The 22,197-nt window shown below is 38.7% G+C and overlaps 1 protein-coding gene across 1 annotated transcript in view; it reads right to left on the bottom strand.

Moving 5' to 3' along the window:
- PKHD1L1 (PKHD1 like 1) overlaps nt 1–13,672 on the bottom strand; it is a 106,057-nt gene extending 92,385 nt beyond the window's left edge. The window contains exons 1-9 of the mRNA XM_087825597.1: nt 13,600–13,672; nt 11,854–11,943; nt 7,939–8,083; nt 6,892–7,000; nt 6,577–6,634; nt 5,662–5,755; nt 2,508–2,561; nt 1,911–1,984; nt 996–1,038 (exon numbers count right to left, since the gene is read on the bottom strand). Of these exons, the coding sequence (XP_087681723.1) occupies nt 996–1,038; nt 1,911–1,984; nt 2,508–2,561; nt 5,662–5,755; nt 6,577–6,634; nt 6,892–7,000; nt 7,939–8,083; nt 11,854–11,943; nt 13,600–13,672 (740 nt within the window). The remainder of the gene's footprint in view (nt 1–995; nt 1,039–1,910; nt 1,985–2,507; nt 2,562–5,661; nt 5,756–6,576; nt 6,635–6,891; nt 7,001–7,938; nt 8,084–11,853; nt 11,944–13,599) is intronic.
- Nucleotides 13,673–22,197: the final 8,525 nt, after the last annotated feature.

The raw sequence follows: 22,197 nt of genomic DNA, 5'->3' as shown, positions 1-22,197 counted from the left end.
TGGAGATGACATTGAGAACTTAAAAGAATGATATATATTTCAAGGAATCATTTAAAATTCAATAATTATTGCATCTAACATGGTTTTCTAATATTTTCAATAAAATACTATTGTCCTGTCTTATCAAGTTATATGTAAATATGGCGTGTCCTTGAAGAAAATGAGAGTTAACTCATGGGACTCTAAGTCATTTGCCCCCTGTAAGTCACAAAGGTAAATCTTAGTACCATTTATATATTATCTACTCTGGTTTGTTTTTAAATTACAACATTCTTCATGGTTCTGGTCCAACCTATATTGTTCTATAATAAAGTGGCCAGCCCAGGCATCACTGTGTTACAAACCTATTGCATCAAGATGTCTAGAACTAGATGATCCCAAAATACTATGATAATGGATTTGGTCTTACCAACTCAACTGCAGTTCCAAGCATGCAGGGAACAAATAACACCCTTCTCATGCAGCCTGTGAGCATTAACCAGGTATAACACCTACTTTGGTTGTAACATTACTATTCTTTTCAAACTTCTAATCCTTGAGTCTCTCATCAGAGACAACAATGAAATCAATAGACCTATTCTATTATTGATCTACTATAGCTATATTACATTTGACGGGTAAATAATGTGATTTATCTGGATTTCTGCTAACTGGCTCATTTTCTCAATGGAAGACGCTATGACATTTTGGGCAGAATAATTCATTTAGGCTTGGCACATCCTGGTCCTGTCCATAAAAGGTCATTAGCATGCCCCAGTTACTGTGACAGTCAAAAAATGTCTCCACACATTTGCAAATGCATCCAGGAGTAGGGTGATCCTGCCATGGTAGAGAATTACGAGGGAAAGGGAGTTACAGACCCCTTAAATATTAATTTGTGGGAAGAAAGTGATTAATTTTTTAATCTCTGGATCTATAACATGAAGTAAATATACTCTTATTTTATTTACCCAGTTTAATCAATTATGAAAACTATTATTTACAAAATGGCCTACCTTCCATAATCACTATCCAAGATGAAGCTGACATTGTGATGACCTGGAATTAATTAAAATACACAATCAATTAAAATCCCAATCATAGGAGAACAGTAACTATATATTATAAAGCTGATTTAAAAGCAAAGGAATTTAAAATTAAAACTGTAATTATACAACCATCTATCAATCCTCAAAGAAATGACAACAGAACTATCTTAAAGAAGTGCCGACTACAGTATTTTAATATGTACATAAGCTGTTTCAACGTTAAAGTTAGAAAACCCTGACAAATATAATAATAAATGAAGAGTAATGAAAGAACATATATGTAACCATATTGACCCCAAATTTCTTCCATCCTTTCAACAGCTGTTTAGTTGGGTCAGAGACTCTGCCAGGGGTTGAGAGACGGAGGGTGAGCACACAGTCTGCTCTTCACCCAAGAGCATCTTGCCTAGTGGAGGGGGCAGCCAGTCCAGAACAATGACACAATCAGGCGACTACCAATTGTGACAAAGCTATCAAGAAAAAGGAGCGTGAGCTTTGAGAATGGAAGCCAGTTAGATTAGGGAAGGCTTTTTTTGAAGACAAGACATTTTATCTGAACTTCTCAGGTTGTGAAGCTTGCAAAGGGCCTGAGACATGGGGGTGAAGCTCATTCAGGGCTAAAAGGTTTATGTGTATAGAAGAGCCACAGTGAAATGGCTAAGTTTGTCATGAAATCTTCTGGATGACCAAAGAAGAAAAAAAGAAATCTGAGGCAGCTTGCCTTAGGGAAAAGGTAATTCATACATGCTTACATGGAACTGAGAAGAAGCCAAGGACAAGAGGAAAGGCCAGTATGTAATCAACGGTTGATGTGGCAGGAGAGTACCAAACAAGGAGACAGAGTCAGGCATTTCTGAGATATAAAGAGTGCTCGACATTTACCAATGTAAGTTCCAGTCGTCTTACAGATCATAGAGCCCATGTCTCCACTGGGATGGTCTAGTTTTAAACCATACCTAGTAAAATATATATGTTAGTTTCAAGGCTTACATTGACATTGAAATGTTAAAATATTGTCTCTCCCTTAAAAACATCTTATGAATTTCAGAATAAGTATCCAGATAGAAACCGTTGCTACAAAAATAATTTCTGTGAAATTAAAGTATTTCCTGGCTTTGGTTGAAGATATTTGAATAAAACTTCATTGAACAATAAAATACTTTGTAATTTAATTTTACTATCCCTATTGATGTTCCTCTTAAAGTTTAAAATACTACCAAGTGAAACATTTGATAAGAAATATTTCTCAAAACATCTTTCTCATAATAATCTAAATAATATCATACTATACTGGAGACAATGAGGGATATCAGGTAATATCAAAGTATAAAAATTCTCGCTAATTTACTATAAAATATTATAACTTATACTGTCTTATAAAGCATTCAGCTATGGTGTATTGCTAGAAATTACTCTTTAAACTTAGTATGTTTATATTTACTATTTATTTTTCTAAAGAAAATTATTTGAATTACTTACAAATTATCAGACTGTGGTATAAGAAGCTCACAGGGCATTCCTCCAATATACACTCTGTATAAATATTTTATTAGAAAAGAATATATTTAATAAACTGTTTCAAAATGCTCTCCTCTCACCAACTCAATGCCACCTTATATTTTTTCTCTCAATCACTCATTATTCATCACTTATTCATTTGACAAACATTCATTGAACACCTATTAGGCTGCAGTTTTTGCTCTAGGTCCTGGAATACAACGGTGGAAAAAACAAAGATCCCTGCCCTTGTGGGACTGACATTCTAACTGGGGAGGCTGATTATAAAGATGATTAGCAGCACATATTTGAAATCCGGGGACACAGAAGCACGGGACGGACTGAGAGATCTCAGAGGGAAGGTGGGGATGGGGGAGTGGGTGGGGAGAGATTAATGAAAGAACCTATACGCATAGATGCATAACCCATGGACTCTGACAATAGTATGGAAAAGGCCTGGGGTGGGGCAGATTTGGGTGGAGGGGATCAATGGGGAGGAAAGAGGGGGCATCTGTAATACTTTCAACAATGAAGATAAATTTTTAAAAAATTTTTTAAAAAGAATATATTTGGTGGGTTAGTGAGTGATAAGCACTATGGGAATATAAAACATAGAAACAGATAACCGGGATTCTTCCATCTGAAGTTCAATGAACTCAAATACAAAACATAATTTTGTAGTAAGTTTCATACAACAGGAATTAAACAAGGTCCACAACAGAGGCCCCACAGACTAATCAGGAAGAAAAGAAAGTCTAAGGGCATCAGTGAGGTTGAAAGGGGAAGAAGCTGAGAGGGGGCAGGGTAAGGCTGGAGGCAGAACATCTGTCTTTGCATTTCTGCAGCTGGTTAGGTCAGTCTATGGCCTGAAGGCTGATAGAACCTGATGCTGGTGGAGGCCTGCAGGTGACTGACTACTATCCTATCGTTTGCATCACCATCATAAACGAAGCAGCTTCTGTGGCAGCAAACCCCAGACTCAAAATAAGGCTGGACACAAACTTGAACTTAAAATATAAAAACTTCTGTTTGCACAGAATTTTGAACTTTTAAAAAAATTTTTCTCTATTGTTGCAAGTATTACAGATGTCCCCTTTTTGAACTTTTTAATATACTTTTGCATACAAATCCTTTCGCTTGGTCATTACATTAGGTTTATAAAGAACGTAACCTGAATTACTGCACCCATTATAGATGTGTGGATTCATATTCTCCTTCAGATCTCCTGGCTCACTGCGCCAAAATAAGAATTTTGGCAGCTGATACTTAGAGGCATTACCACAGTTAATCCTTGCAGCCTTTTATAAGCTGGTAACTATTACCCTTTCACTATACAGATGAAGAGACTGAAACAGGAAAATTGAGTAGCTAGCCCAAGCCTGTGGCCAGTAAGGGGTAGAGCAAGAATTTAAACCCAGACAGTTAGCTCCTTATTTGCTCCTAACCACATCCCGAAATTCCCACATTGGTCTGCATTTGCCTGTCTATGGTAATACTACACTATTTGGCCTCAAATACATATATTTTTATATTTTCTCATCTGATCTTTTAGACCAAAATCTCCTTGGTAGGCACTAGGTCACTGTAGACATTTGCATGTCCTCTATAATTTGTACCTGGTGTGAATTTGGAGATGTGACTGAATTGATAAGACTTGTGAGTAGCAGAAGCAGCTTGAGCACTGGGGTGTCCTGACTTCCTGAGCCAGTAACTAGTCCGCTGCTCTGTGTTAATGGAATTCAGGCACAATGAAATGCCTCGGGGCCCTACCTACAATTAATGTGGTAGAAATGAGATAAATGCAGGTCTAAGGTCTTCTCTCCTCCTATTAATAGGTGTGAAATTCTTTCTATATTTATACATAGTATTTCAGGGTTCCCAGAGGGTGAAGGCTGGGTAGCCCAACCTCTGAGGTGCCTGCTGACTGCAATTATGTGATTTTATGACATAATTTCCATCCATTCCTTTGTATTAAACAGAAGAAACTTTAGCTACAGTCAGGGGAAAAAGGAATCTCTTTTTTGAAAGTTAAACTTTCTATTTCTTGACAGTAAGAATGACTTAGAACGCCCCATCTAAGAATTAGAATATAAACCATTCTTAACACTCAGTTATATTGTTGCAAACAAAATCTTTAATTAGGCTAAACTGTCCATATAAAATGTTAACTAGTTATTTCCCTATTTCATAGCTACTTTCTTATATATGGAATCAATATGAATATTTCTAGATTATAGATTCATGCAAATATTATTTAATTGAGAGTTATACCTCACAGAATGCCAGATAAATCAACTTTATTTCATTTAGTAAATAAAACCTTTCAAAGTGCATGTTTTACAAAACTATATGTGCAAATGTACATGTATGTGTGCTGTCTAAATTGTTTAATTTATCCATTTATCCATTTTATGTATGTATTCAATTAGCAAGAAGCACTTGAAAGGCATGATACTGATTCTGTACTTCGGTCTACAGGAAATGAACAGACTTTCAGTCTTTTAAGGTAGGACTGAGATCACCCCGCTTAGGCTACAGAAGAACTCTAGTCAAAATGCTAGTTTTCAGTCCAAAATGTAGACAATTAATTTTTATGTTAAATAACTAGCCAATACTACCAACTGGTCCAGAGTTGGCAAACGGGGGAACCAGGATTCACACTCAAGCCTGTTAATGTTAGTGATGGTTTGTAGCCTTAGCACTCTCCTGTAAAGCACGGTGCAGTAGAAGAGTTGCCAAATTGCATGTTAGCAGACTTGGGTTCTCCTCCTGACCCTAACGAAGCTTTGGACCTTAGGATTCAGAGGATTTCTTTTTTTGTTTTTGGGTTTTTTACGTGTGCAAAATGAGGCAGTCAGATTAAGTAACAAAATTTCCTAGTAATAAAGTTCTGTGACTTTAACTCAATTGCTCTGGCCCTTGCCTCCACGTGCCTTTTATTACTAAAATCCATCACAGAAAATGAATGATGTTTCCATGTCAATGCATCATCCAACAGTCTATTTTTCTTCCTACAATATGGCTGAAAAAAACACTGGTTAATTCCATTGAAGTGGTTTTTAATATAATTTGACCCATTATTTTTGGAATACCAAATCGGGTCAGTAAGTTATATGTTTCTACATCGATAATTTACCTCAAAATCCTAACATTTTTCCCATTTGAGCTTAGTGCAGTATTGCTTCCATAGACATCAGTGAAGATTCTGCCCTGGATTGTTATTAGTGTACCTAAAACAAACAAAAAATTCTGTGTAAGATTATCTGCCTATAGGCCCATGCACTTACTACCAAAATATTAGAGGGTCTTCTAATAAAACAAGCATCCAAATATTTATAACTCATGTTCACCACTACTGCTTAGCATTGTTCTGAAAGTTCTAGCAAATACAATAAAACATAAATGAGTATCTACAGTATTAAGGAAGTGCCTATAAATATTCATAAAGAGGTGTTTCCTGACAGGATGAATTATTCAATAAATATCACTGAGGTCACGGGTGATTTAATTGGGAAAAAATAAATGAGTCCCTACTATATACTAAAAAATGAAATCAACCCTACATGAAATAAAAATTAAATGTAGAAACTAAAGCCATAAAAACTCTTGAAAAATAAGTGAAAATTTATGTAATATGTACATAATTAGGATTTTGGGGTCTTCTACAGCATAAAAACAAAGGAAAAAATAACAAAGGTTAAGATTTACAGATTTGGTAATAAAAATTAAAAGTGCCTGAATGACAATAAGACCATTAATCAATTTTAAAAGCAAATGACAAGTTAAAAAATATTTTTCACATATATGACATATAAATGGTTAATATCCTTAAAATATAAAGAATTCTCATAATCTAATATAAAAAAGTTGACTAGCCTTAATTTAAACCATGGAGAAAAACAGGTAATTTATAAAAGAAAAAATACAAATGGTCAGTATAATCAGAAAAATGCTATTTATAAATTTTCAGATATTATAATTTTATATACTAAAAAGTAAATTAATTAATTACCACAAACCAAAAAGATATTTCAGCTTCTGTATAACAGACCTGGAGTCCCAGATAAAGGTGTGATGCTCCTTATTGTTGGGGTTCTGAAACTTTTTGCCTGTAAAATAATACTGTCGATAAGCAGTCTTATCTCTATTTTGTTCCTAGTTTTATGGAATATCTCTGCTTTTTACATTATTTCTACTTAAACAGCATCCATAAAATGACTATCAAAATATCCTTAGCTACTTGCTCACATATTTTTAAGTGCAGACATAGATAACAATCTGTAAAATTAAAAAATAAAAACCCAGTTCCACATGAAGGAAAGTGTGAGATCAATTATTTGAAAGTTAAAGACAAGCCCCCACATACATAGAAGCTGCACGCTCGGCTGTGGATGTGACCTTGGCAGGTATTATTTTCTGTAACAGGAACCCCATCCACACTGACTCTAACAGTGTAGGAATCTTCTGGCATTGCTCTGGAAGGCAAATGAGAAACATATAAGAAGTAGAAGTACAATAACTCTTTTATTGAATGTATAGTACTAATGAAAAAATGCTGCCCCAGGTTACAGGTCATTTTTGAAAAGAGGTGTCTAAAATTCTAACTGATGGACAGTTAAATTCTACTTTACATTATGAAAAAATGATCTCCATCCTGAATCCTGCACTGAAGACTCTAGATCATGGACCTCAGGCAATTGCTTATTCTAAGTGCATCAATGAATATTGAAAAGAAAAGTAAATGCAGTAACAACAAATGTAATAATAATCATTTAAAATAATAATAACGTTGATCACCTAGCTTTGTTTTAAAAGAAAGTTTTAGTTAAGTTTCTCCATAAGTAAGCTTTTGCTGCAAAGAAACAGCCAACAAGCCTAAAGTAGATGAAATCCTCTGGAATATATGCTACATGTTACAATATTGAAAGCTGCAGTTTAAAATGATTAATTTTTTTCACTAAGTTGCTAATAACAAACATTAATTTGGGTTAATAGTAAAAAACTTGAAATGTCACAATATAAAATGATCGTCTTTAATCTTAATGACGAAGTCAAGATATTGAACAAAATTAATCAAACCTGACAGGAAAGCATAATTTTGATATTTTCAGGAACATCATTACAATTTAATAGTAGCCATTTATCTTCTAAAATAGATCAATAATGATAATAGGTCTTATAATCTGGGCAAGAATTTAGAATATATTTTATCATGCTAATATGTGGAAAGAGCATTATAACTGAATGTAATAAAGGTATAAAATAGTCTAAACATCATGAAATCAAAAATAGCTGAAAACCAAAAAATATGATTTTAACAGCTGGAGTGATAAAACTTATTATAATACTAATATGCAGAACTGCAATTCTGAAGTGATAAAAATGACGTTGTTAAAGATGCTTTAAAACATACCTAGTGTAGCATGTGATCTGAGTTGAATGACTTGCATCTTTTTCTACATCACAAGAAATGGATCGAAGAGAAGAAACTAATTGCACAGTGTTTCCCAACTTGGCGTCATCAACTCCATAGTTAAACTGGTTTGCCTGAGCAAAACCTGAAAAAGTAAAAACACTCAATTATTATTAATGGATTCTGTTTCTAGAGATCTCACCACTGTCATTCAGTACTGAATTATTCAATAAATAATAAGGAATAGAATTGAAGTAAGCAGTTAGTTTATTCCATATTTATCCCTATGATTGTAATTCTCTTTGGAAGCAGAAAAATTAGACTTTAATTAATTTAATTCATAAAAGTAATTCTTGAGAATTGATTCTTTGTCAGGTGATGTTAAATGCAGTGGAATCAAACAGCTTATATTCCTGTGGTAGGATAGGAAGGGGTGGAGCAAATAGATAAATATATTTTTTAAAGAACAGTTTATTGGTTTTTAGAGAGCGAGGAAGGCAGAAGAGAGAAGCATCCATGTGACAGTGAAACATCAATGCACAGCCTCCTGCAACGCCCCTACTAGGGATCGAGCTGGCAACCTGGGCGTGTGCCCTAAAGGGAATCGATGCCCAACCAACTAGCCACACCGGCGAGGGCGACAAATATTTTATATACACATACATAAATATGTATGTGCATATATACGTCACCAGATGCTATATACTATATCCGGTGCAGACAACTACTGTGAAAAACCACACTAAAGGGGAGAGAAAAATTGCACGAGGGGAACACTATGACACTATTTTACCACAAGTTTCTATAAAGGAAAGTCAGAGGGGAGGACTTGCAAGCAGTGTATTTGGGTGGTGACCTCTTAGGGACAAGGGAGAATGAGATCTGAAGACAAACTGAGCACCCCTGAGGACAAGCGGGGCTCAATCTTGCTGGTAACTTCTAAGGAAAACAGAGACGGCCTCTCACAATCAGAGTCAACAGGAAGAAGCACTTATTCATCAAGCCCTGGCCCCACTGGCTGAGGTTTCCCGCTGCAGGAAATCACTTTTCTTCTATCCTTTCTACGTAGAAAAGGTAAGAGGAAACTCGACGAAAGTCAGGGGCCTTAAGAAAAGCCACTTTCTTCTTCTGAAGCTTGGACGTTACTCAGCTGGCACAGACCAGGAACGGGACAGACGGGAGCATCAGCTGGACAGACGGGAGCATCAGCTGGACGGCCGGGAGCATCAGCTGGACAGACGGGAGCATCAGCTGGACGGCCGGGAGCATCAGCTGGACGGCCGGGAGCATCAGCTGGACAGCGGGGAGGATGCTGGCGCTGAGCTCGCGGTCTCGAATCTAGAAAGGCGGTCGCTGCGAAACGGGATTGTGGGGACACGGGGACACAGGGACACGCGGCACAGCAAGCTCCCTGTAAACGCGCAAGCTCCTGCCGGCTGCTGCTTAGCTCTGCAGCTCACGCGAGTCTGGAAAACACAGTGGGCTGCTGGCGACTAAGGAAAGGGGACAGTTCCCACTGTGCTGCGGCTCGGGGTGTGAGGTCCGTTAGGTGCATGTCACATGAATGATACGGCGTGCAGGTGTGTCATTCAGCTTTCCCAAGACAAATACGACTCTAAAACCAACACCAACAAAAGGGGATGTTGCCTTTAGCTTAGGAGTTGTTTACACACACACACTCTCTTTCTCTCTCTAGATACATGTAAAATCTATGGAAAAAATATGAATCAAATCAGTAATATTTTCGTAAATATTGTCATTATAAATTTTGCTAAAAAACAAGCATAGAAATAGTTCTAATTTTTAGCTAATTCCAAAGAGCTTACAAGAATTTTAATTTAAAATCATAATTTTTAAAAAATTCCAAAGAATTATTTTTTAAATGAATTTTAATTTAAAAGTATAATTCTAAATAAATAATTGCGCATAAAGAAGATACCTCTGGAAGTACTCCAAGGCACAAAGATTACAGGAAGGGTTGGGTGTACCCTGGAAACAGTTGGGTGTACCCAGGAAACAGAAAGGGTTGAGGCTTCAAATGGAAATTCCTAACATGTTGATGTATCTTTTTTTTTTTTTTGCAGAAAAACTGGAGACAAGACATGCCAGGCACGAAAACCTGGGACTCCTGATAGCAGTCTGGGCTGCCTTTCTAGAAGATGTCAGCTGCCACGTACAATTCTGGCTGTTTTGGTTTCTCTACTTGAAAAAAGCATGGCTGAGAGTGTATGAAGCTACTTAAAAGTTGTACCATTGAACATGATGGGAAGGAAAGGTTCAGTGTGATGGAAGGAACCTCTAAAGAATGAAACTAAACCTATAACATACACGCAAAATAATAATTACAATAAAGTAGCTCTAATTTATGGAGCATATACTGTATATGGATATCTTAGATACATCATACATTTCAATATTCACAATCTCCGAAACAGGTAGGAATTGCTATCCCATTTTACTGATGAGGAAGCGGAAGCTTAGAGCAATAACTTCCCCCAGGCACATAGTGGAAAGTGGCAAAGATGGAACTTAAAGCTATAATATTATAAAAATTGTGCAATTCAACACTGCACATCAGCAAAAATATATATAGCAGACCCTGTAACAGGAAAATACAGAAAAAAGACCCAAAAGTTAAATGTTACTCCTTCCATCTTAATGATATTTTTAAATAAAGGGAAACATGATAAATATCAAGGAAGACAACTGAGAAATACAAGGTATGAATATAATGTAATAAAACCGGTAGTTAGAAACACTCTGGAAGTTAGCAAAATAATTACACAGCATCTCAAATACAACCTTTCGTGCCAGGCATGAAAACCTGGGCCTCCTGATAGCAGTCTAAAACTTGTGTCTCAGAAGGACATAGAAGTATTTCTACAATCATGCCATTGCACAAAACACTCTTCCTTGGGCATCATAACTGTAAAATTAGGTATCTTTGGCTCCTGAAGCACAGCCTTTAGAACAAGGTAAGGCAGTAGCAAATTTTTGCCCGTAAAGGTCAATATTATGTGTGGAAATAGCCAAAAGTCATATGGATACACCAAAATATTAAAGTAGGTCTTTCTAGAGGGTGAAATTTCAGAGAAATCACTTTCTAAGTCAAACATTTCTATAATAGTTTACTTTTGCATCATAACTTTTACAAAGATAAAACATTTAAAAAGTCCTATGGGACCAACATTTGGGTAATCATGTGGCCTTTACGATTTCATTTAGAGTGTGTTCTTGTGTGGTTAATAACTTAGCTCTGTGTGTGATTCTACACAGAGAGCGTCTGTTAGACACAATACTGATGGATCGTGTGAATGCAGTCCTTCCAAATAAACTTGGTTCAAGTACTGTATTCATGTAGCTATAGGAGCTCTGGTGTGTTTTGCAAACTAATTATCATTGCTTTATATACATTCTGTGTACAAACCTACATAAAACAGTATTTAGACTCAGCATCTGAGAAAGACACATGCTAACACATTTTCAGTGCCCTACAGTGTGTGGTTAAAGCAGGGAGAGGGGAGACAAATCTGGGTGGGGGTGCTGGTACCTGCAATTCAAATAAGATTTAACTACTCTAGAATTCTCTACCCAAAGCACCCATAAATTGAGACTTATGGGAAAACTAGAAATTCACCATGACACTCTGTGCAGAGTTGAGTTCAAGATATTCCTTTCAGTTTAGTCATTAGAATCCAGATCTTAGAGTTAATCAAGTAATTATAATACGAATTCAGATGATCATGTTGATGGAGACTTTGGAGATTTCATTAACTGTTAAAGGGATAGAGTTTTACTACTCTGGCCAACTGGAGAAATAACCTTGGATTTTTTTTTTAACCATAAGGCTCGAAATGTGAAATAGTCTTTAAAATACCTCAACCTTGGCAAAAAATGCAAAAAAGGCAACCATACCTTCTCCTTTGATAGTCAGTCTTGTTGCTCCATTTATGCTGCCATATTTAGGTATTATTTCTGTGACTTTAGGAATTATTTTAGAGCCATCTGAAAGATATTAAAGTACAGTAGAGGTAAAATTATCACGTATTTCATTTCAAGCATCAAGTTCCATACCATATATTACAACATTGCTAGAAAAATACCATGAAGACTATAGACTGAAAGTAAATATACCAATGTTTTATTTTTGGCTCTATTGCTAACCAATGACTTGACAAGGTGTTAAGTCATTAAGTTAATACTCGATCATTTTCATCATTCTTACCTATCATATTATGAAACATTTATTAAACCCTTAAGTTCATGCACATAGGAAGTGCAAAGCTAGTAGAATCAAAGAGTAGCCCAAGTGCAAAGGGGAATGTTGTGTTTTAAGAAGAAATTGTTTTCTGTGAGAGAGAAAGATTCCAGAAAAGATAATTTCTGGGATCTTTCTAGCCTCCTGATGCTAGCAAGTTCTTAATGCATAGGTCACTGATTCATTCAAGAAACGGTGTTGTGGTCCTGAAGCTATAAAAATGCATAACAATCCCAACTTCCCAAAAGTTTAGCTTGCACAATACAGAGGGACAGAAGAGAGCACAGGGGCTATGGATGACTCCTATGGGGCATTTCATCCATACATCTTGGGTCACACCAGCTTATTGAAAGAAGAGGTGCCCCTGCTACATCTTGGAGGGCTAATAGGAATTAGCTAGACTGGACCAATTGTGGGAAAGACAGAGTTCTAGACAGAGGGTGAGTGAGTGGCTTCTTGGGAGAGCTGTAAGCAATGCATTTAAACAACTCAAAGATATGCAATGCACAGGAGATATTATTTTCTGCCTCGACTGTACAGATCTGGCAATTATTAAATCCAGTAACAAAATTCTCAGAGTAGGTGGAAAAATTTAAGTGGGGGCACAAAGGAAAACCACTGAAATCGTCAATTGTTTGAAATGGAAGTGAGAGGAAGGTGGAAAAAATGGTGACTGTGTGGTTCATCCCTGCCTGGGAAAAGTTCCGCAGGGACTTGAGCCACGAGGCCAGCAGCTCTCCAGCAGGACGCAGGCCAGCCCCGGACCCAGCGCCCCTGCCCTTGGGCCTGTCTTTGCCCAGAGCCCCAAGGCTGCCTGCCTCGGCGCTGCAATAACCAGCATCCGACAGCTCCAGCGGGAAACTCCAGCCGGGTCCTCTCTCCGGGACGCGCTCCCTCGCCTATCTCAGGTTCATCTTCCCTATCTCCCCGCCAACTCCAATTTCTTATCTCCTCCCAGCCCTCTCCCGGGTATCACTCTGAAGGCGCGGGGCAGGAGGCCCGGGAGTGACTGACGCCCGCCACAAAGACCATTTCTGTCCCATTGGGGGACCTCCCTTTAGAGGGCAAAGGGACCCAAGGAGAGTGCGAGGGGGGACTTGGGTTGTCTCTCTCGCCCAGGCCCCCACCCCACCCCAAATTTCAGTCTCATTTCAACAGTGCCCTGGGGGCGAGGAGGTGAGATTCCACAAGTCACACCAGCAGCCCTGGGGAGTTAAGAGCCACCCCTCCCTCCCCCTCGGTCCCTCTCCGCGAGGCCAGCCTTCCAGGTCCGCAGGTCCGAGGCTCGCCGAGCAGGGGCGCCCAGGGGTGGTCCCGGGGGTCCCGCCTCTCCCGCGCCCCCGGGGCAGGGGCTGTGTCTCCACGGGCATCCCGCGCGCCTCCCTGCGCCCCGAGCGGGTTACCTGCGCGGGGGCCCGCGGCGCACAGCAGCAGCCCCCAGAAGCCCCAGGTCCGCCGGAGCCACAGGTGCCCCATCGCCGCGCGAGCTCCGCGAGTCCAGCCCGCGCCTGCGCTCCCCGGGACCGCCACCGCCCCGCGCGCGCCGCGCCCCACGCGCGCCGCAGGCGCCCCGCCCACGGCGATCGGGCGGCGCCGGGGGCTCGCGCGCAGACACGCAGCCCGCGGGGGAGCCGCGCCCCGCCACCCGCCCGCACGCCCGAACCCCCGCTCAGCCTGGGCGCCAGCATCCCAAGGCTCCTCCCGTGGGGGTAAGAGCCCCACCCCCTTTCCCCTTTCCTTACCTTATTTATTATTATTATTATTATTATTATTATTATTATTTTAATTCTGAGCCTGCAGACTTTCATGGCCTGTCTGCTCTGATCGATCGATCCCCCAGTTGGGCCTAAAAGGCCACCTAATACGCAAACCTCACACATTTAAATAAGTGCCTGCTCTCCCTTTAACTGACAATCATACTAATATTTATGATCTCTCAATCCTACTCATATTTGTTGATGTCCCAAACACCAGGGGTAGTGCTCTAGAGGCTTCAACGCACAATCGCCTCGAAAGGACTGTCACTGTGGCTGTTGGCATGATCCCCGTCAAGGTGCAGGAGGTTCAGCTGCCCAGGGCCACGCACCAAGTGCAGGGCGAGGGCTCAACACAGCGACTCCAGAGCCAGCGCCCTCGGCCTCTGCACCGCCCGCGGTTCCGCAGGCTTTCAGCGAGGGCTTGTGATGCTTAGGGCTCACTTAGACTAAAAAATTATTCTTGGTGTGTCTGAAATTCAAATTTAACTCAGCATTACTAAATCTGACAAGTGTAGCTGGGAGGGAAGACAGAAGAAATGAAAAGAGAACTCTAAGATAAGGAAATAAAATGGGGCCCTTACATTTTAATAAATAAAATTAGGTGTTTATATCTAGCTCACTGGGGTTAAGAAAATAATTGTGTTAGATCTGGCTAATTATAGTCACCTAATAAGTTTTTTTGCAAACTGACTTCCAGGGTCACCACTCTGCTGAAAAGAGTGCCCCCCCCCAACTCTGCAGCAGGTGACACTGTTAATATCTTCCTTGAAATTCCATTCCTCTGAATAGTCTTGGGTTTCTTCCTACCTCTCCAATCACTTCTAGCTCTTACAGGGTGTCCCAAAAACAGGTATACATGCTTTAACAGCTGATAGTTCAATTTCGGAAATGAAATGTATTTTAATAAACACTGCCTTTATAATTATTCAAAGTGTGTGTATACTTTTTTGGGGGCTACCCTGTATTTCCCTCTTCCATCTCTTCCTGAAAACTGGCATTCCTGCAGGTTCTCTTCTGGCTTCCCTTCTCTCTCTGAAAGCAGGCCAGTTAGCAAAAAATCAGCTAGTTGAATGTCAATTTGTCAATTAATTATTTGAAAATTTACTAAATTTAGAGATTGTAATGTTGTCTAACAATACTTAGCAGCCTTACCAAGAATAATTGAGCAGTATTGACAAAAATAGCTAAGAAATGTGTAAAGTGTATATTTTGACATCAATAACCAATATAAAATTCCATGTGGAAATTTTTATATGTAATTGTTTGGCTAATTTTAATTCCTTTCTGATGCTTTCAAATTAAAGTTAGATTAACTCAATCTAAATTAAATTTTGGATTTCACTAAAAAGTAATTTAAATGCAATACAATTCAAAATTCTGATTTTCTCAGATTCTTTTGAATTTATAAACTAAAATGGAATATAATAGGCTACATGATACTAAAAAGAACATTTAAAATACTTTAGTATAAAAAAGTAGAAAATGTCATTCAAAAGTATTATGAAAGAAATCAGAAGTAGATGAAAAATCCAATCCTGTCAAAGCTTCCAAATATTTGTTACACTACAGTCATTTAATTTGGCAAATTGCTCATTTATCAAATTGATCATTTGGTTAATTATCTTCAGGAAAGTTGGTATTTCAGCAAAGTAGCCTAAATTTCATATAAAGCCAAGAACTATAATTTGCATATATAGATTTTCACTCAACTCTTGAGGAATGAATGAGCATCTCTCTCTAAATAGTGCTTATTTATACAATATATCAATCTCCTGGAAGAGATCACACCAGTGAGATTTTTAATCTTGAGTTATTAACAGAAGTGTATGGGACACTATGCAAATTAACAATTATAACTCAATGGAAATTTACATAACCAAAAGGTCAGCTTGGAACCAGAAAAAGTGGCTATGTAGTTTACGTAACTAATGATTTAAATTGTACTGACCCTTAGAATCGTGAAGCCTTTAAAATTCAGACTCATCATGGAACATGGACATGGGGAAACGTGAAGGGAGAATCACTAAACCCCGTGTTTCTTTTGTAAGTTTTTTAAAAAACCTAGCTCTCACAAAAACTTAGCTGTAGGGCCAATAGCTTCTGGGGCATGTGACCCAGGCAGTCCCCCAGGACCCTGTGCTTGTTTTACTGGGCTGCTGTCACCGTCTTGAAATTCTTAATGCTTTTTGAATGAGGGAATCCCCAATTTCATCTTGCTTGGGATCTCACAATCCAGTAGCTGGTCCTACCTGCTTTTATGGTGAAAAAAGAGACAGATTTTGAACTCATCAACCCCTCAATTTAACAGCAGGAAGAAAGCGATAAGGAATCAGGAACGCCTGCAGAACTAGAAGGAATAAGGAATTCGCTTAACTTAGAAAATGAGCTGTGTGCTGGAGCCTGGTTTTGAATCTAGGCCTACTTGCAAGAGAGATGGTAAACAAATGAAGTGTCCACAAGACAATAGTTTGCCTTCTACAAATATTCGGTACCCTAGGCATTAAGAATATGACAGCGATTTAAAAAAAAAACGAATCCCTGTTCTCATGGAACTTATATTCTTAGTGGAGACAGACAATAAACAAGACAAAGAATAAAATATATAGTATGTCAGAAAGTAAAAAGAAATAATAATAAACATAAGGCCTTATCAGCTGAAGAGGGTGGCTGCCCCAAGATAAAAACAGGACAATGAAATCAGACCTTGGATTGGAACCCTGGTCCCCAGTCACACAATCCTTTCCCATGTTACTGCTGAAGTAAGAAAAGAATGGCCATATATAGATAATCACAGATATAGACTGACCTGATAAGAATATGCCAGAAAAAGAAAGCCATACGTGTTAGAAAGAAAAATAATAATAAAGCAGAGAAGACTATAACGCACGCGTGTGTGTGTGTGTGTGGAGTGTGATGAAGTTTTAGATAGGATGACCAGGAAGTTGTCGTGGAGATGAATTATGAGTAAAGATCTGAAGGTCTAAAATGAGTTTTTAGCCATGCATACATCTGGGAGAAGTGCATTCTCGCATCTGGAAAAACAAATGCCAATGCCGGGAGGAGGAAGTGTGCCTGGTGGGTAAGGAGCAGGGGAGCCAGAGTGGCCACAGTGACGACAACAAGCAGGGTGATGGAAGATATGAGGACAGAGAGGTAATGGGAGACGGGGCAGAGGGAGATGAGAATCTACTGCACACACAATACTGAGCTGAAATGTGCTGGTCCAACTTAATGTTTTCAGAGAGACCCCCAGCTGCTGTTTTGTTGCACTGAATATGTGACTGAACCCAGTGAAGGACTCTCTAGAAATTTTTAAGATTCTGGCAGGTAGGTATGGAAATCTGCTCGCCTTGCAGTCACCCAAGACAGGCCTCCTCTGGTAAATTTCCTTGCTCATTAAACCTGCCACCTACCCATCAATCTGGAGTGTATGGGGGGCCAGTTTCAGATTTCACCGGGGAAACTCCCAAGGTTGTGACCCAACAGAAATTTGTGGAGGTTTTCATGTCACATGTTCTGATATATCATGGAAGTATCAAAATATCTTAACATTTTGAAACAAGCAATGGAGAAATTGACAGCCTCACCATTCCCCTTGAGTATGTGCCTGGAAGAATTCCTAGTATGTGAGCCTCTTTTGGAAACTACCAAGGTTGTTGACATATTGGATATGGTAAAAAGTTGTTCTTTGGCTCTGTTTTTTTAAAAAAAATTATTTTCCCAAAAGCATTGTACTCCTTACAAAACCAGTCCCAGCAGTACTTGGTAACAGATCCAGTATTACTACCTTAACGGAAAAGGAAGCACCTCATGATGTCGCTTTTTGTTGTTTTGCTTTTTACACAGACATGCACTGGGAATTACGACTGTTTTTACAATCCCGGGAGAAAGCTTTGCCAACAGCCATAAAGGTCATTGCCGTTATCCTCTGATAAATCCTCTGGATCACTGCATTTAAACAGTTGTCCAGAAAGAGGGCACAAATATGAAGTACATCTGTAGCAAATGGTTTCCTGGCTTTTCCAGAGAACAAGACTTAAGTGCTTGTTGAATTAAAGCAGTTGCTTTAATTTTTCCAAAAGAAAAGAAATTCCAAGTTTGAGACACCTTGAATAAAAATGATTTATCCATTTTTATATATCATAACTAATCAAGATTTCAGTACTTATAACCATCAAAATAAAAATCTGAAATTCATGGAATTTCCAACATATCGTGTATATGACATATGTTGTCCTGTTGAACAAACACCACTCTACAATTTAATGTTCTTATGCAAGTTTAGAAATAACTTGAATAAGCCTTTACACTGATATTTTAAAATAAGATATGATTTGAAGCTTACCTATATTTGAGATGCACTGCTTTATTTTTGTGTTAATAAAGATATTATGCACTTATTTTGAAATATTTTTATAATTATATTTTAATATAGTTTCCTGTGTAATTCTAAGAACTTCATTCTGTGCATTTAAATATGTCATTCTGAGAAGGAATTCATAGGCTTCTCTTGATTGCCAGAGTAACACAAAAACTTGAGAGCCTCTGGATTAGATAGAGAAGAAACTAGGTCCTGTGATTAGGATTTGAGGAACCCAGCAGGTAGAGGTACAGCAGAAGAGAAGCCAGCCAAGAGGCCTGAGAGACAGCACCCATGAGTTAGGGGGCTGTAGGGCAGCTTCGTAGCATGCAAATCCAGAGAAGACCATGTCTGAGGAAGGAAGGTGGCCAGTTGTCACCAACGCTGCCATTAAGTTAAGGTGGTAACTCCTCTTGACCTTGATGTGAATAGCTTCAGTGGAGTGTAATTTCCATAAGCGCAACAAGAGTGAGTGAGCGGGAGGTGGAGAAGTGGAGACAGTGCCTACGGACAGCTCGACTAAGCAGCCTTCCAGGCTCTGACTGGGACAGAGAAATGGGGCTGTTCCTCAAGGGAGATCTGCAATCAAGGCATGGTTTTTACAACCAGGAAAAGGCACTGTGTTGCTAGGGCTGAGGCACCAGAGGGGGAACCTTCTGATGGAAGAGTAAGAGGCACAACCGCAGGAGGGGAATCACTGAGGAAGAGAGAGGCACTGGGATCCAGAGCACAAGTGGAGGAAGGACTTGAAGTCTGGATCCAGGTTCAGGAAGGCTCTCGGGCTTGGTGATGGGTCGATGCTGGGATCCTGTCTGATCCTGCTGCTCCTTGATAAAGCATGAAGAGGGGTTAGTGTGGGAAGGGAGGGTGAAGCAGGCATTTGGGGAGGGAGAAAGTGTGTACACTCGGAAAGTGTAGGAGAGTTCCTAGACCATGAAAAGTGTTCACTTGAGACCTGCGACCATTACTTTTTTTTAAAAAAAAAAATTTTTTTAATCCTCACCTGTGGATATGTTTTTATTGATTTTAGAGAGAGAGGAAGGGAGAGAGAAACATCAATGTGAGAGAGAACTTACATGCACATATGCATGACCCATGGACACAGACAATAGTGAAGGCCTGGGGAGGGGGCTGGAGCAGGCTGGAGGGGCCCAGTGGGGGGAAAAAAAGGGGACATCTGTAATACTTTCAACAATAAGGATAAATAAATAAATAAACCATAAAAAATAATGTTCTTAATAGTTGTTTTATTTATTAAGAATGGCACATCGTTTTAAAACTAATGTCTCTTTATTCTTTTTTAATCCAGACAGTTCTCAGCCAAACCCTTTTTTCTTTTCTTTTTGTTTTTAGTCTTTCATGACTTAAACATTTTTGGTAAATTTATGCCAATTGTTTTTCAGAATGTCGTAGTTGTTATTTTATTTTGTTTTATTTAAAAAAAATTTTTTTTTTTACTTTAGCCAGATTGAAGTCTCCTCAAATAACACAATATACAGTTCTGCCTAAACACCTGCATATCAGATGGGCTGGGGGTGGTTTCAGGGACACCTCTATTTCAATTACTCTTCTTCGTGCCTATTACCCTGTCGAACCTGATGTAAGTAGCTGTCTAGGAAGGATACATTCTCAAAGGTGTGCCCTCAACAAATAATGTAGGAATGAGCACGTATACAGTAACTGAAAGCCACTTATCTTTCCTTCATTCTGGTGATCCCAGGCACAAAGCCAAAGCAGTTATGGGTGTGGTAGGTACTGGCACCAGCCTTAGTACTCAAGACTATTTCATGAGCAACATTAGACCATGAGTAGAGATTCTGTCTACTTTCATTTATTGCTTGTCTTCACCATTGTCATCATAAGCCAACATTCACTGAATGTCCACACGGTTTGAGCACTGTGTAATTCTGTATACTTTTTAAAAAAACTAAGTGACATAGTATGTATGAAAAAGGAAAAATATGAGTATTATTCCTTTAAGAGTGCCTTCTATGAAAGAGGAGCATAATTACAGGGAAATGGGCACTAGAAATTATTTTCTTTCACTTTTCATTAAGAATTTACTCTGCTTAGAAAGACAAACATCACATGATCTCACATATAAAGAACTTAATAAACTGATCGACAGGAATGATTTGATGACCTGGAAGCATGCATCATACTGACGAATCTCAGAGGGATGGAGGGGGCAGATGGGTGGAGGGGGAGAGATTAACCAAAGAATTTATATGCATACATGCATAACCCAAGGACACAGACAATGGTGTGGTGAGGGACTGGGGAGGGGGGTGGGGTGGGGTGGGGTGGAAGGGGTCAATGGGGAGAAAAAGGGACATCTGTAATATTTTGAAAAAAAATTAAAAAGAATTTACTCTGTTTCTCTTTTCGATAAAGTAACCGAAACAGAAATATTTCAGTCATGGTGTTCGCTATTTAAATCAACGTACTTCCTGCATTAGTGAGTTGGCTTCGGAAAATGATCCCAATAAAACATCATCTGCATCTCACTGTAACTTCATCTTAATTTATAAGAGCAGCACGTTCTGAGGTCCTCACAATTAAGTTTTAATTCAATAACACTTTCATCTTGAATATGCTGCCTGGCCTGAGCAGGAACTGGTCCTGAGATGACACATTTCATTAACTGAGAGCCCAGGGAGGATCGGAAATATAGGCTTCAAGTGCCCCCTGGCGGCTGACAAGCAGGATAACCAAGCATGTATAATTTGAAGTCTGGAATAGACAGACACAGGCTAAATTTCTTGCCCTGGTTTCATTCATTCATTCATTCATTCATTCATTCATTCATTCATTCATTCATTTAAAAGAATTAATCAAGAATGAACTGTTATGCACTTAGGATCAAAGACAAATGTATCACAAAGATAAATAGGATCGAAAGATAAACTCCTCTGACATGGACTGTTTATAGCAGAATGTGAGTGAAAATGACTAATTTCAATTCTCCCTGCTAAGTGCTATTCTAGCGGTATTTATTCTGTTCCAATCAAGTAATGTTGGTCATCTTTATTTTTTGTAGTAATTCTCATGGTAACTAATATTATCTACAAATTCCTGAAAAATAAAAGTATTTTCCACATATATGTAATTTATACATCTACATAAATCTAGAAAACACATAGTAAATATGTATTTTTAGAGTTCTTCCTAGGAGTAAAATGAATCTATATTGCTTTTTATGAATATCAGTATTACATTTATGATTATCCTATAAATAGCGTTTATAGTTTTTATTTTAATTCTTACCAGGTCAGCATTAGCAGATCTATAATGTAGATGTGGAAAGTGAAGCAGAAGCAGCAGTCTTACCTGGTAATTCAATGTCATAGGTGAGACTAGAACTCAAATTGTTTGATTGCGCCTGTTAGTCTTCTTGGTGGAATCATCCAATGACTTTGTGTGGTTTCCAATGGTAAATATGTGGGGTTTTATGAAGTCACTGAGTAACATGAGATAGCAATTTACAAGAAGGGTTAAAACACAAACACACACATTGGATCACTTCCAACATCAGCTACTGAACAGCTGTCACAATTCTCTTGAGTTGGATGGAGACTTTTATCAAGTTATGAAAAGTCCCATATCCAATTACCAGTCCCCAGCATCGCCCAGGCCCTAGCTTGGCACTGCTCAACCAAATGATACACATGTAATGCCAAAGCAAAGTGATTACCTAAATAATTTAGTTGGGTCTTCTTTAATCCTATATAAAAGCAGCTTATAGTAACCCGTTAGTATTTTACTCACCCAACATTACTGTTACTGTCATGTAACAGTAATCTCCTACTGAATTTCCAACACTGAGAATGAAAGCGCAAGTTTTAAAGAATATATTCCTGGTTAACATGAATCAATGATGTGAG

This window comes from Miniopterus natalensis, chromosome 16 (genome assembly GCF_054644295.1).
Source record: "Miniopterus natalensis isolate mMinNat1 chromosome 16, mMinNat1.hap1, whole genome shotgun sequence".
Classification (NCBI taxonomy): Eukaryota; Metazoa; Chordata; class Mammalia; order Chiroptera; family Miniopteridae; genus Miniopterus; species Miniopterus natalensis.
This window is presented reverse-complemented; position numbering and strand designations above follow the sequence as displayed.